The sequence below is a fragment of the Seriola aureovittata genome, chromosome 18, assembly GCF_021018895.1.
Source record: "Seriola aureovittata isolate HTS-2021-v1 ecotype China chromosome 18, ASM2101889v1, whole genome shotgun sequence".
Taxonomy (NCBI): domain Eukaryota; kingdom Metazoa; phylum Chordata; class Actinopteri; order Carangiformes; family Carangidae; genus Seriola; species Seriola aureovittata.
Window position 1 is genome coordinate 15,617,805 of NC_079381.1, and position 14,276 is coordinate 15,632,080.

The window sequence follows — 14,276 nt, forward strand, 5'->3', positions numbered from 1 at the left end:
AATATAATTCAGGCATTTGGAATTTTGAGCATGGCATGTTTCTGTATGAGTACTTAAAATACTTAGTACATTTGTACATACAGTATGTTCAACTGTACATATCCACTGGTTGGGTTGAATAGTAAATTTGAAGTGAGTGATGTTTCTCTGTTGGTAATGTTAAGAAAAGTCTTTGTACAATGCCAGAGCTAATGTAAAAGTGTCAAATCAAATCAGGAACAAGGTTGAGAGAAGCTCTCACCTACTGTAGTGGTAGTAGCTCATCAGTTACAGCAGTTGTTGCAGCGATTGTGTTTTTTTTTTGCTATACCTGCAGCATGCTGAACAATATTTCCATCAAACCTGCAGGCATTTACAGCTTAAACACGGTATAATCTTTATTGTTCCTACTTTTTCAGTTCCATTCTGCGGTGTGTCATATTTCTGCCTCTTTCTCTTTATCCTGTGTCAGCGTTCTGCTGTGATACCACTTGTCCTGAGAGATTCTGGGTATCCTGGGAGTTTGTTTTTTTTCCAAAACTACATTATGCTCTTGGTTGACCCACTACAATGCCACAAGGCTGTAACAAAGACACCAGAAAACACAAAGAAAAAGGTTTGTCATATTCACTTTATTAAGATAATTCCAGACAAAACAGATATTTCTTCAGAGACAATATAAAAATACATGACATCAGTTGAATACTATCTCAACAAAAGGACCCATTTTAAATGGTAAAAGGCTGCCCCGCTCTAGCACAAAAATAACACTGCATTTTATACTTTATAAAATCAAAGCAGACATTCTGACGTGTTGTTCCGGCTTCAGATTTTTCGGTAAGCATTCAGAATTTGGACACTGTTAAGAGACTAGAGGAAGAATCAGCTTAAAATAAATGTAGTCATAGTTTCTATTCTACACCTACATATAGACACATGTACTCTCTCACACACACACACACACACACACACACACACACACACACACACACACAGAAATGCAGTGCATATACTATGTATATGCACACACAGACACACATATTTTGTTAAATGTGCAGAGTGTCTGCGGAGGAGGAGGAAGTGGTCAGAGGTAACAAATGGAATTGCAGGGTTAACAAGTGAATTAACTAACTGATTTTACCATCGGTGTGAGACAATCACTGGGACTGGTTTAACACAGGCATACATGTGTTAGAAAAAAAGACGAAGAATGCGGCATTATTTTAAAATAAAATGGAAAAAGTTCTCACTATTTGCTGCATTTTCACTTTCTTAAGTTTGAATCTTCCCTAAAACCTGTCAGAGTGTTGCATGTTTAACTGGGATGCTACTTTGTGGTGAGACATTCTGTCTTTCAGAATTCACAAAGCTCTTCCCCATCACACCCACAGCAGACAGAACGATGAACTCAATACAATGTCAGGATGTCAGTGTCAGCAGAGATATGCTGTGTTTTGGGATTGCAGGGGAATCTTACAGTGAGGGCTAAAGTCAAACAGGGGTAAAACCAACAAAACCAAAATTTACTGCCTGTGACATGTGATGTGTCACGTCTGTGACTACACTGTAATCAAAAACTCAAATCTATATGAGAGTACAAGAAACAAAAGATTACAATACAAAAAAATCTTGTGCATTTGATAAGTGCCTTGATTAGAAATTGTCCCAGTTCTTCAAATACATGAAAGAACGAAGCAGGTTAAGAAAATGATTCAAAGTCAGAATATCATACAACACTTACAAAAAAACATAGTAAAAAAAAAAAGAAGATACATATAGACATTACATACAAGTTAACCTCATCATATTGCACAAATACTCAAGTGGCAATTTGTACTGGCCCTCTTTGTTGTGTCTCTACACAAATTCAAACAATGAGGATACATCTTACAAACGTAGTTGGTTTGACAAACACAGAACAATTTTTGAGATTAGGTTTGAAGTTGATTTGAAAGGTTTGAAATGAATTATTTTAGCAATCCAAATAAGAAGGTGAGTAACTGTTTGGGATGTGAAAATACATGCATCACTAATAGTAAATCAGTGTATCAAATGCATATAAAGAAAAGTTTTAACATCACAATTGTGGTGCTTGAGTCGAGGCTGGTTACTGTAGATTTTGAAATGTTGCCTGCTTACGTACGATACTTGACACGTGACGGAAATATTTTCTTTTTTTAAAGAGGTAAAAGAGTGGCATTAAAAAATATAAAATACATTTACATCTGTACACTGAAAACAAATAGTGGGTTCACGGATCAACCGTCACTCTACAGTTGTAGCCCTCGTGGAAGCCCCCCATAATGCATCTGTGCAGCTTCTGTCTAGCATTAGCACTGCAGTGGCTGATGCAGCCGATCAAATGTCGTAAGCTGAAGTTTATCGTTTTAACTAATCATTTAAAGTCGTTTCTCTCCAACGACGGTTTCCATATCGTTACAAATGATCTGTGATAAGATGAAAATAAAGCTAGATTTGGAGTTTTAAACTAGTATTCATAGGGTTAAAGCACAATTTACTTTCTTATGTATTGTTGCAGACAAAACATCTTAAATTTGGTAGTATACTATTGTTACTAATGATTATACTATTGAGTCCAAACTTAAGACTTATACAGGTAGTTTATGTTTAAGTAAAAGTGGAGGGAGCTTTTTTTCAGTCAGCACATCTTTTGAGTTTGCCAGGTTTCATCTGTGTTCAGCTTTTAGGGAACAAGGTTTGCCAATATACCATGATTATTCATTTAAAACACTCAGTTAACTTAAACTGCAAAGATTTAATTTCCCTCAGCATGGGAAATACTAATTAAATATCAAATTCATTATATAATATAATATAAGCCTATTTTCTTCTTTTTTTTTTGGTACCTATGTTTTTCTAGGAGTTTGGTCACATCGAGGTGGCAACTCTTCAACCTGTAGAAATGATGGCTTGTTTGTCAAAGCGGAAAGCTCTGAATGCATTGGTGATCCGTAACATCCATTAGAGGTCTAAAAATGCTTCCCCTTCTGTGCTCTCATCTCCAATCACAAGACAGAGCAGGGCATTCATGGCTGGCTACATATTGAATGAAAATACATTGAATATGAGCAAAGCAGGGTGGACAGTTTTTGTCCAGTTTAATGTCAAGTCCTTATCTTTAAATAAAGGAAGAGTAATGGTTTATAAACCATTAAACAGCTGCATCTTGGTGTACAGGGTGATAATTAAGTCAGCCTCAAAACACTTAATTGCGATTCATAAAGCTCTCTTTATGTATGTGTTCGTGTTTGTTACTACAACCATGGATTTTATTTTTGCAACAAAAATAAAGTCAGGCGGTGGTGATGGACATGGATATTGTGTAAAGGAAAAGTACTGGAATTCAACCTCCAGACAGACTATTTTAGGGAAACTCCACCCTGTGGGCGTAGCTGTATGAGTGGCGCTGAAGTCCATATATGAGTGTGAGGCCTGAAAACTGATGTGAAGGAGTTTTGGTGCTGACCCCTCCTCATGGGCACATTACTCAGCTCTGAATACAGTCATACAACTCTGCATGTGCTACTGTACATTACAAGAGTGATTATTTCTGAGCTCACATGAATAAAAGCCCTTTTCTTAATGGTTCATGATTTATTGATACCTGTGGGCCATAAACATGATCTTAGATTGTTTTTATTGGGTAATTAGAAAATCAAATAAGCACCGGCAAAGAAATCTTTTGATCTGGAGGCCCTGATACAGCTATTGGATAGCACAAAAAGCTAAGGTCAGCTATTTGCCTAAAGTGACACAGAATTTTAAAAAAATTATAAAGGCAGAAAAATAAGATCAATTCACCAGAGAAATCTAGTGTCAAGTTGAAACTTAGCTCCAGACTTCTAAATAATAGGAGGTAGCTGTTAACCGTTGACCTCGAACTCCAATTAAGAACAAATACCCCTCGAAGTGAGCATTTCATTGACTGGTTTGAGATCCTAACATGTTGAGCTTTTCAGTCCCCCAGGTGTTGTTGATAACTTTTTGGACTGAGCCGAAAGCCCTTCGTATTTTTGTAGCTTAGATGTGAATGCAAAACAGCTTTTCATCTGTTTTTCAAAGTCAATCTTTTGACTGGTTTGTCTCCTGTCTAACTATTATTGTGCTGCCATCAAACGAGCACAATTCATTGAAAGGAATGCAGTGAATTTCCTGTTAGCTCTTGGGGGATATGGTTTGTTTTTCCTGTTGCTGGGAGCCAATTTATTTTTTTTCTCTTGCCCTCTTTAACTTCCTGTCTAGGAGCTTGACTTTACAGGGAGGCTACAGAGGTGAGCGTCAGAAGCCATTGATTAGACTTCTGTTATCCGTCACCGAGAATCCCCCCACCCCCACCCCCCCACCGCCCCACCATTACAAACTCCCAGATCACATCCATTTCAGGCTTGGTGTGTCAAAGACGGTGGTTGTGCTTTTTTAATGAGAATTTAAAGGGGGGCAGGGAGGGGAAGAATGCTTTTTAAGCATTATTAAAAAAAACAAAAGCACAAAACCCATATAGGTTACTTTGAAGGGAGATGGTGGCCCTACTGGTGGTGGAGATTACCATAATCTCATGCCATGCTGCTGGTCGGTGTGCTTTGGGTGCTTCCAATGCTAGCGTTGGCGCTGCTGTTCTCAGAGGGGGAAGGGTTGGTAGAAACTGGTTGTCGTTTTGCTCCTGAGCAAGGACATCCTTAAGAAACATGAGGATAAAAAAAATCAGATAAGAACATGATAGCAAAGAAAGACACTGATGAAAAGAAAAAGGAAAAAATAATCTTACCAGGAAGATTTGCTGCAGTTGACCTCATGTCCAGTCCAGTTGGGTATCCTGAATTAAACATAATGAGACCATTTCAAATACAGAACAAATATGAATTCAGATCAATATTCAACAGCAGACACTTCATTGTTAGTCATACATTTACCTGTTTTAATTTTGATAAACCACAGTGCTCCAATAAGTAAAACTCCAATCAGGAACCCTCCAAATGCAATGCCCAGAACACCAGGTAAGCCAAAATCAAAGCATGGTGGGGCTGAAACATACACATAAAAGAATAATGTATACAAGCTTCAGTTAAACAACAGCAAACAGTCACAACCACAAGTCAAAACTGATGGTTACTGCTAATGACAACACACTATGCAAATAAATTTGCAGAGACTCATGCTTGTCAAACCCAGTGCACATTCCGATACTAGCAATAATGTCTCTAGTGAATACAATATTTTTAGGCAACTGAAACTCAAATTCAGGATGTAGGAACTTGTTTGAATGAACCATTCAGGTTCATTCAAACAAGTTTTCAACTGTCAAACTATATAATGACAATGGATTTTTGATGAAATAATGAACGAGACGACCAAATGTTCACTGTGATCAACAGTTTTACATCTCTACAGGTTGGTTTTCTCACTTGCACAAGCTGAAACCAACATATGCCTGTTAATTTAAAGATTTATGGTAGAGATTCTAAAAATATTTCACAGTAATGTAAAATACATGTGATTTGTACAAGCTTCCCACCTCTCTCCTAGATGAGGTGACAAACACAAGCAAAGCCCATGCAGGACATGTTAACACTCATTAATTTTGCAGGGTGACCTCACTCAGAAAAAAATTTGTAGTCTATCATTTCCTCCGAACCAATTTAATGATACAATTTTCAATTTACAATCAAGTTTGGCATTGGTGTTGTTCTTTGAGCTAGCTGCGTGTTGGCTTACCCTACACAACGTGCTTCTCTGCTAACAAACTTAATAGAAAACATAAAACCTGGAGCCAGCAGCAATAAAGAAATCACTTTCTCTGAAAGAGTGAGAGAACAGGCAAACACTAAAACTTGATCAAGCCTCTGACATACAATACTGAGTGCAGACATACTGTATTAGTCTGGCAAGGCCATCCCACAGTTTTGCTTCATTCATTGTGGTCCGGCAAGGGTATGAACAGATCACCTTGAGACAGATGTCATTTCAATAGGGGTCTACAATAGATCATTGACAGTTTTCCCCTTCATTCAAACATCACCTCAAACTGTTCCGACATCTGTTTGTACAACTACAACTACTCACTGGGCAATTATTGATCCCTGCTTCTACTTTTCAAGCTGAGAAAAACATGCTAGATGTTATTAAATCTTTTTCTTTTTAAAAGTCCTTGAAAAATTATTTAAAAATCAGTTTTTACAAGTTACAATTATGATCTAAACCTTTACTGCATCAGTATTTTTTGTATCTGACTGGGCTAAATTGGCTATTAAATTGTTTACAGTCTTCAATTTTGTACCCAAAATCTGAATTTGAGAGGCTACACACACAACTTTGTCTGGAACATGTAAGTAAGCAGTCCAAAGTCCCCATGCTATGTGTTGCATATCAAGAAAAACAGAGTGCAAACACTCTCCCCTTTTTCTGGTACCTGTAGAGATCCTCCCACATGTATCCACAACATTTGGAAGAAACTAATCATCACCTTTGCACGAGTTTCTCTCACCTGCCTCTGTTGCCTCCTCCCTCCTGGTGGAAAATGCTAGGCTAAGTACTATAGTGGGCCTCATACAATACAGCTCTCCTTCCCTGTTGTACATTACAGGCGGGACATGAAGGACATGAAGGACAGGAGACAGCGGGATTGTTTTGTAGAAACGTGCCACCACTCTGTGCATCATGTACATTTGAATAATTGGTGTGTGTAATGCAGCTGCCTCTACTCTGAGCCTAGATCAAATCACTTCATGCTAATATCATTTCAACATTTGAACTGAACTGTATCGACAAAATTGAATTACAAAGTGTAATATTGTACATGTAACTCCAGAGGGGTTGATTTAATTTTAAAATTAAAATGATTACATTAACTATTATGCTTATTTGATTAAACAAAAGCAAATACTAGCTGATTATCATGTCACTGAATAGTGACATCTTGTGGGCATTTGAACCAACTGCATCCCAGACAGTCAACCTAGTTTGTTGATCTGTCAGTAAGGAACATTCCTTGACCCCGAATGGGCCAGAAACATCACAACAGCTTGAGCAGGCTTTCTCCTGAGACTTTTTTCTGTCTGTAATCAGTTGCTGTGTTCGTTTGTCTGAGCGTGGCTTTGACAGCAAAGCTGAATAAACAGGAGCAGGAAGCAGAAGCTCCAGTGCAGGTGGAGAGGAGGAGACACGCAGCAGGCCTGAGCTGTGACTCCCTGGAGAACTCTGTATGAAAACTAGCAAACAGGAAGGATTGCTGAATGGAGCACTCAGTCCGGCCCAGGGAAGGCTCGTGACAGAATGCAGTCTGCTAGTCCTGCTGATATAACCCTTGTAACTCTGACACTGGCTAATGAATGGAGCCACGTAAACAGACCTTCTAAACCAGCATGTTCCTTCATAACTAATTCCATTCCTGTGTTTCAGTTGCTCCAGGAAAAAAAACACATTTCTAATTAGCAAAACAGAAAAGACAAGGACAAACAGGACACAGGAAAGTGTGGATGAGTAGTTAAGTCAGCTTCCTCACCACATACGCTGCAACACTGACACACCAGCCTTTGTATTTCTTTTTAAAAAAGGAAATGGAGGATAAAGGAAGTTTAAAAAATAAACAAATCCTTTATCAGTTTTACAGAGAAGTCTGAAAAACTCCAGGTGTTCCCCCATTCAATCAGTGTCTACTTTCTTCTGTCATTTTTCTGAGAAATGGAATCAGAATTTTCCTAGAAAATTAATCATCAGCCTAGAGGCTCTTTTCTTTGGAGAAAGGCATCTTTCCTTGTTTGAATCAACTGTGTTGAATGGTCCGACAATAGCACAAGGTCCAGTGGCTGTTTGGACAGCATCGCAGTCATACCCCCTTGGAAACACAAAGGACTTCACCTCCCTCCCCTGAGAGCCATTACTTCTGATTGTGGCCACAAGGTCAGCCTGCAGGCCTTCCTAAAGGACGAGGGCCTGCCCCACAACCCCTTACTGGCTTCACTGCATATCCTGACTTCACTGCTATGACAACCGTCTGCGCTGCGTGTTTTGTGCAATGAAAGCAACAATAGGACTGAAAATTACAGCAGCAAACAGCAATGCACTGACCGAGCACCAGATTAGCATTTAAGTCCTGAAGGCAGAAACAGGTAATTTAAAAAGTTTCTGTTTTTCTTCTTCAGAGAGTTCAGAGAGTTTATTGTTAGAGAATTAAACACGCCCATGAAACATTCATCTTCATAGTAAGGCCACCATCAAGATAGCATTATGTGGACCATTTTGGAGAGTGGACCTTTCTGCGTTGTTGCGTTTGGGGCATTTTCATTAATGCGAAAGTAATGAAGTTTTTTTGTTTGTTAAAATAATTAATTTATTATAGTGTTGCAAATATTTCTGTTAACTGTTGTGAAATTCCTTGCTCTACTAAACTGGTAATTTATACATTATATATCATTTATATTAAAGGAAGAACGAATCAAGAATTAGATAAATCGAGGAAATTTGAACGAAATAATCTACCACATGCCCTGCTGCCTTCTGCTGTTAAATGTCAGCTTTAGTAATTGAGAATAATTCACAGTAAATATTTTTGTTTTGTCAAAAAAACATAATAAAAGAGAGGAAGACAAGAGGAAGAACTGTATGTAGACCATCATAAATATAGCAGTATGAAAAAATCCTCTGATAAAACTGTTTAACTGTGGGTTAAAGTATCATCTGCTTCGAGGGAGATAATTAAGAAAAAGTATTGATCCATATTTTGGAGTTTAAACTGAACTCACTTGGTGGTTGCAGACACGGCTGAGTAACCTCCAGATTCCTCTTCACTCTTCCTCCATCTCCACATTTCTAGTGAGGTGGTAAGAACAACTTATCAACAGCAACAAGAACACAACTTATCAAAAAACCCAAAAGGTCACAACGTCACAAGATTATAAACTGCATTTAAGCTTCAGTGTTTTGATTGTGCAACAACACATCAATACCAAATATTGTAGTTAACCAAAGGAATATTCTAACACAGGTTATGTTTACTTATTTCTTCTTGTTTACATTGCTTAAGATTTTTAAGATGAACCCCTACCTCACTGGAGCATAGTTTGACGGTACATTCCAGGTCCCAGGTGGTGGACGTCAGCTCTTGGAGCTGATCTAAAGAGAAGCTGAGTCGGGTGCTGTTGGGACAAGAATTTGGGGAGCAGGCCTCTGGGATGAAGGGCAGGTCTTTCACAACAGGGCACGAGCCCTTGGAGCGCACAATGCAGCCGATCACCTTGATGGTTAAGATAATATCGCCTAAAGTGTGCCCAGAAATCTGCAGGAGACAGAGAGAGGGATAAAATAAACCGAGGCAGGAATGGAAAAAGCACAAGAATCTGTCAGATCAGCTGAGCGAGGTGAAGCATTACACGCTATAAAAAAAAGAGTATAAAAACTATACAGAGTACAGCACTCTGAATCTTAATAGCTGTGTGTCAAAAAGACATACAGTATTGTCCGTAAGCGCAGTAAAGTGATTTTGAGATGTTTGGGACGGACTAACCAATACATGTATTATATATATTATATGCACTATATCTAGAAAGATGGTGAATGATTTCTTACCTCTGCATAAATTCTCTTGTCACTCTGGACCCTGGTGTTGGGGTCCAGGGGAGAAACGTAATCATGGGAGGTGTACAGCTGCATCAGCAGAGGCATCTGTTGAGGGGTAATATCTGTAGCGACTGGTTCTGGTACTGTTTCTGGTGATGGTTCTGTAGAGAAGCATCAACACAAAATTAACTATTTACATCCATTTTATCACTGTTGATGTACTTTCTTTGTCTTAAAAAATACTATTATTATAGAAGACATTATCCTCCTGATTTCTCATCTCACTGCTGGTATTGTGCAACATGCATTATGTGTGGGCAATGGCTTTTTGCCATACTCCATCTACTCTGTAGAAAATGCCTCAAAACAAATGTTTACTTTTTATTGTCCTTACCTGCAGGACTTTCATTTCTTACAAGAGCCATTATAATTGTGGAGCCCACTGGTCTGAGTTCAGTATAGCTGGTGAAAGTACTGACTTTAAACACATCTAAAGCCTTCCTCTGCACATCCTCTGCATTGTCACTGTTCACTGTATATGAAGGCGGTACTCTGTGGGCGAGGGCGGGCAGCAGGATGTCATTGTTAGACTGTAAAAAGAGAGGACGAGAAGAGTTCAGATGAATCAGTAATGATTTGGAAACAGTGTTGTACATGTACTCAATCAATAACAAGCTCATTTTACAAGATATGGGAAAACGTATGTCAATAAATCAGCTATAACTACTGGAGACTGTGTATGTGTAAGCTTACACCAAACCGGGTGTGTTGACTGAGGATGATCCATGTGGTGCCCTGAGGACCTCGGAGGAACACCCGGATCTCCTTTGTGTCCATGCGAAGTGATACATTGCTGCAATATGCAGAATCAAAAATGACATGAGAACGTTTGGCAAAAACAATACACGAGATAGATGTCTTTTGAATCTTAAGGTTTACCATGTGCTGGCATTCTCTGGGATGTTTATGATGTGAAGCTCCGCTTCACCACTGGGGATCTGCTGCTGTGGCGAGCAAGATGTGAATGGTGAAGCCAAAGATGTTCTTTCAATCTTCATGAAGTGCTTCTCTGATGCATCTTCATTTTTAAGCACACAATGATGAGAGCTAGTATTGGTGGTTCCTGTAAAAGCACAAACATTCATTTTCTGTCAGTGTTAAGTCATTGTTTGTAACACAAAATGAGATTCCAGTGGAACTTACAAGTAAAAAAAAAAGATTTCTGCATTTATTTAAGTAGACACCAGCTCCATAAAATGGACTGCCACCACTTCTGTTCTAATACCTAACTTTGGCAGTAGTGTAGTGGCTGCAATAACCAATACTTTTGTTATATTCTGTTATTTATATCAATCTAACAGGGTAGTTTCACTGAGAGCGATGCTCCTCGAGACTTCTTCCGGTAACAGAACAGACATTTTAGTTGACAGTGTTTAACTTGGTGACCAGTGCTGGGGAACCATAGTCCAGTTTGCAACAGAAGACCAGACTGACACATTAGCACCTTGGCTTTCCGTATATGGAAGCTGTTCTAGGAGCAGCCTCATGGGAGAACATTATACTCAGCCGTTGACCAAATAATGGTGATTGATTGTTTACAGCTGCACCCTGGTGCAATGCTCAAATTGCTATGCGCATTTTGTTTCATAACACTATGCTGGAAATGGGGGTGATATAAGTTTCCCACAGCACCTCGTATTGCCTCATCACAGCAACGGCAAAATACGAGAAGCAGTGGGAAATAACCAAGGGAATATTTGAGGCGTATTTGAGCATATTGTAACCACATTGAAGTCAAGCTGATCGCTGCTATACCCCCCTTTGCACAGAGGGAACTACCAGCTTGTAGCAACTGTCTTTCAAGCCTACTGGGGGGTAGTATTTTGGGTGCAGTATCACTTCAAGCTACTTCTAGTTACTACAAGTCCTGACTGGCTTTTAGCCGGGCAACTAGAATTTGAGTAGCTGCCTTTACCCCGATTAACACTCCTCTTTGGCACAAACAATAGCATGACATGAATTTCAAATCACACTGAGACATTCAAGAAACCTGAGGGACATGTACATATTTTCTACTCAGCTACTTAATAAGCCTTCAACTTGGCAACACACTGTTGTGTAGTCATTGCACAGATTTTTCAAACGCCTACGACAAGGCCTACACAAGTTCGCCCAACACCCCAACACAGGCCAAGAGATACAACGAAATAGCAATGTGAGCTGTTCTTCTGCTTGAGTAATTCGAATGCCCTGGTGGGCTATGAGTAAATTAAAGCACTAGCTTAAACTGTGGCTGGCTGAAAAACAAAACACAATTAAAATGGGACAAGAGGAGTATGCCTCTGACAGACAGGGATGTTAAACCATCACCTACAGTAAATCCTTATAATTGATAGACTTGGAGAAGGACAGGCAATCATAAAGAGGAGAGATTAAAACTAAATTTGTCAAAAACACTGTGAAAGCCACTGGACATAAAAGCGGCCATCACTATTCCAGCATCATTGCCGTTCACTTCTATCCTAACCCATGTCAGAGCTCTGCTTTGGCTCAAACTGCCTTAAGGTGGCTTTGTTAGGAAATAATTGTGCTTGCGTCGAGCATCCTGCTGCTACTGCTGCTGGCAAAGGCAGCCCATAATATCCTTATGTCCAGCCTTTACTCAGCCTTGAATGCTCACTTTAAATCATGGCGTATTTTGTGCCTCCATCTCCAGCATTGTTGGCCATTTGTCCATAGCTTCCCTTTCCAAATATTTTGGCATATGCAAGCTAAATCCCCAGTTCTTTACCTTACCCAAGCTAAGGATTTACACTGATTACATGAGATTTTGCCATATGGCAAAGCTAGTCAGTGTACAGGTATTTGTGTTTCAAACTTCAGCATCATAGGAGGTTTACTGGGCTTTAAAATCAGTAGTAGCACTGCTTATTATTCTAGTCTTAAATTCTGTTTTCTTGCTGTTATTGCCCATGCTGTTGTTTGGCTCACTGCTGTATATGATAAAGGATTAGTAGGTACACACAGCTTTACCCTGGACATCTCTGAAATAGAAGGCAATGTTTACCTTCTATTGTCATTAGGGGTTGCTTCCTCTGGGACAAGATTGAGATGATTTGTAGGATTTTATTCAATACCTGAAGTATACAGAGTTGCGGCAGGGTGATATATTTTGATACACTGTATATTCCCTCATTTGTTTAAGGTGTCTTGTAGGAGAATGGTCATACAGCAGCCAGAGCGTGGCCCACACATAGAAGCTTCCAAAAATAAAACAGCATGGGGTCTGGTTCTGTATGTAATGCAGCTTTTTGGGGGCAGGTGTTGTTGTCCACTCTCTCTCAGTCGATTCTGCACATTCTCATCGTCTGATCCTACATACTGTGAGTTTTCTGGTTTAAAAGAAACAGTTCAAAGCAACACATTTGGTTTCTTTTCATTTATTTATCTCTATGTGCACATCTGTGGTTTTAAAAAATCCGTCCATGTTGCACAATTATATCATTAGGAATCAAAGCATAACAAGTGCGCTTGCTTTGGGCTTGTTTTTCCTACAAACTGAGATGAGAACATTGGACATCAGTGTGTTGGTGAACTGCAGTAACAGAAATCTGTTCTGTGAAAACTAAAATTTAAAAATCAAAGAAGTGAGGTGGAATGTGCAGACGCTGGAAAAAAGGCATTTTCAACACAGCGCGGTCTCATCACAGCACAGTGTTTTCTCAGTGATTTCATCAGAAAGGATTTTTATACACGCTTAAGATAAGATAATGTGAGTGATGAATTTTATCAAGAGCTCTGGGAACAACACTGCATCCATCCTTGATTACTGTACTGCAGACGCGCTGTTGAGTTATATAAGCTGGAGATGTAAGTTTTCCCGACTGTAATTACTTTGCTCTCCTCAGCACCAGAAATACTGTTTTAGACCAAACAAAGATGCAGATAGCCTATTCCAGATAAACATCATGGGTGACAAGGGTGATAAATCTGAAACACTTTTAGGCAGCCAGAAAGTCCTTTGCAAAGTTTTTGCAATGACCTGATGGAATACTATAATGCTGTCTCACATGCATCCTCATTTCATATGTATGGCATGTTAAAAATGTTGTTAATTAAATATCAGCCAGGCTGCACAAACAATTCTCACCTGCTATTCCTTTTGATGAGATATTGCTCAGATTTCGGACTGTGGTGAACGACGTCACACCCCCAAACTTCTGCTGTGCCCACCTGACCAGCTCCTCATCTTGGGTGGGGAAGTCTTGCTTGTGGACATTGTTATGATGTTGATTACCATACAGGGTGATTGCTGAGCTGTTGCTCAACTGTAAAAACAGAGTGAAAGTCAGTGTCAATTCGTTTTTATTAAAGGCAGTTTCCCAAAAGAACACAAATCAGAATCACCTGGGGTCCTTAAAGGCACGTGTCTCTCTGTTACCCACTGCTACAATAACACAGAATTGACTGAGTAAGCTTTATATTTATTTATATTTACCTCATGTCTGCTCAACATTCTGTCATATCAAACTTGTTTGCCCATCCCTCCCATTCTCCTCTATTACCCTCCACCCAACTCTCCCTCTATTCTCTTAGTAGGGTCCTGTTAAAAAGAAATGTTTATTATGGTTAAGTGTCCACGAGCCCAGTTGCACAACCCTGTTGGAGCCAAGGTCTTTCCTTTGCTTCCTGAGTGGGGCCAGGAAATGGGACCTTTTTTAGCT

At 39.4% G+C, this 14,276-nt stretch overlaps 1 protein-coding gene across 2 annotated transcripts in view; it reads right to left on the bottom strand.

The window, feature by feature from the left end:
* Window positions 1–592: 592 nt before the first annotated feature.
* Window positions 593–14,276, bottom strand: part of eng (endoglin) — a 38,835-nt gene continuing 25,151 nt past the window's right edge. For both annotated transcript variants that reach the window (XM_056403424.1, XM_056403425.1), the window contains exons 5-14: window positions 13,703–13,880; window positions 10,492–10,675; window positions 10,306–10,405; window positions 9,947–10,142; window positions 9,562–9,713; window positions 9,041–9,271; window positions 8,739–8,805; window positions 4,911–5,021; window positions 4,766–4,813; window positions 593–4,675 (exon numbers count right to left, since the gene is read on the bottom strand). In XM_056403424.1, the coding sequence (XP_056259399.1) occupies window positions 4,554–4,675; window positions 4,766–4,813; window positions 4,911–5,021; window positions 8,739–8,805; window positions 9,041–9,271; window positions 9,562–9,713; window positions 9,947–10,142; window positions 10,306–10,405; window positions 10,492–10,675; window positions 13,703–13,880 (1,389 nt within the window). In that variant the 3' untranslated portion in view covers window positions 593–4,553. The remainder of the gene's footprint in view (window positions 4,676–4,765; window positions 4,814–4,910; window positions 5,022–8,738; window positions 8,806–9,040; window positions 9,272–9,561; window positions 9,714–9,946; window positions 10,143–10,305; window positions 10,406–10,491; window positions 10,676–13,702; window positions 13,881–14,276) is intronic.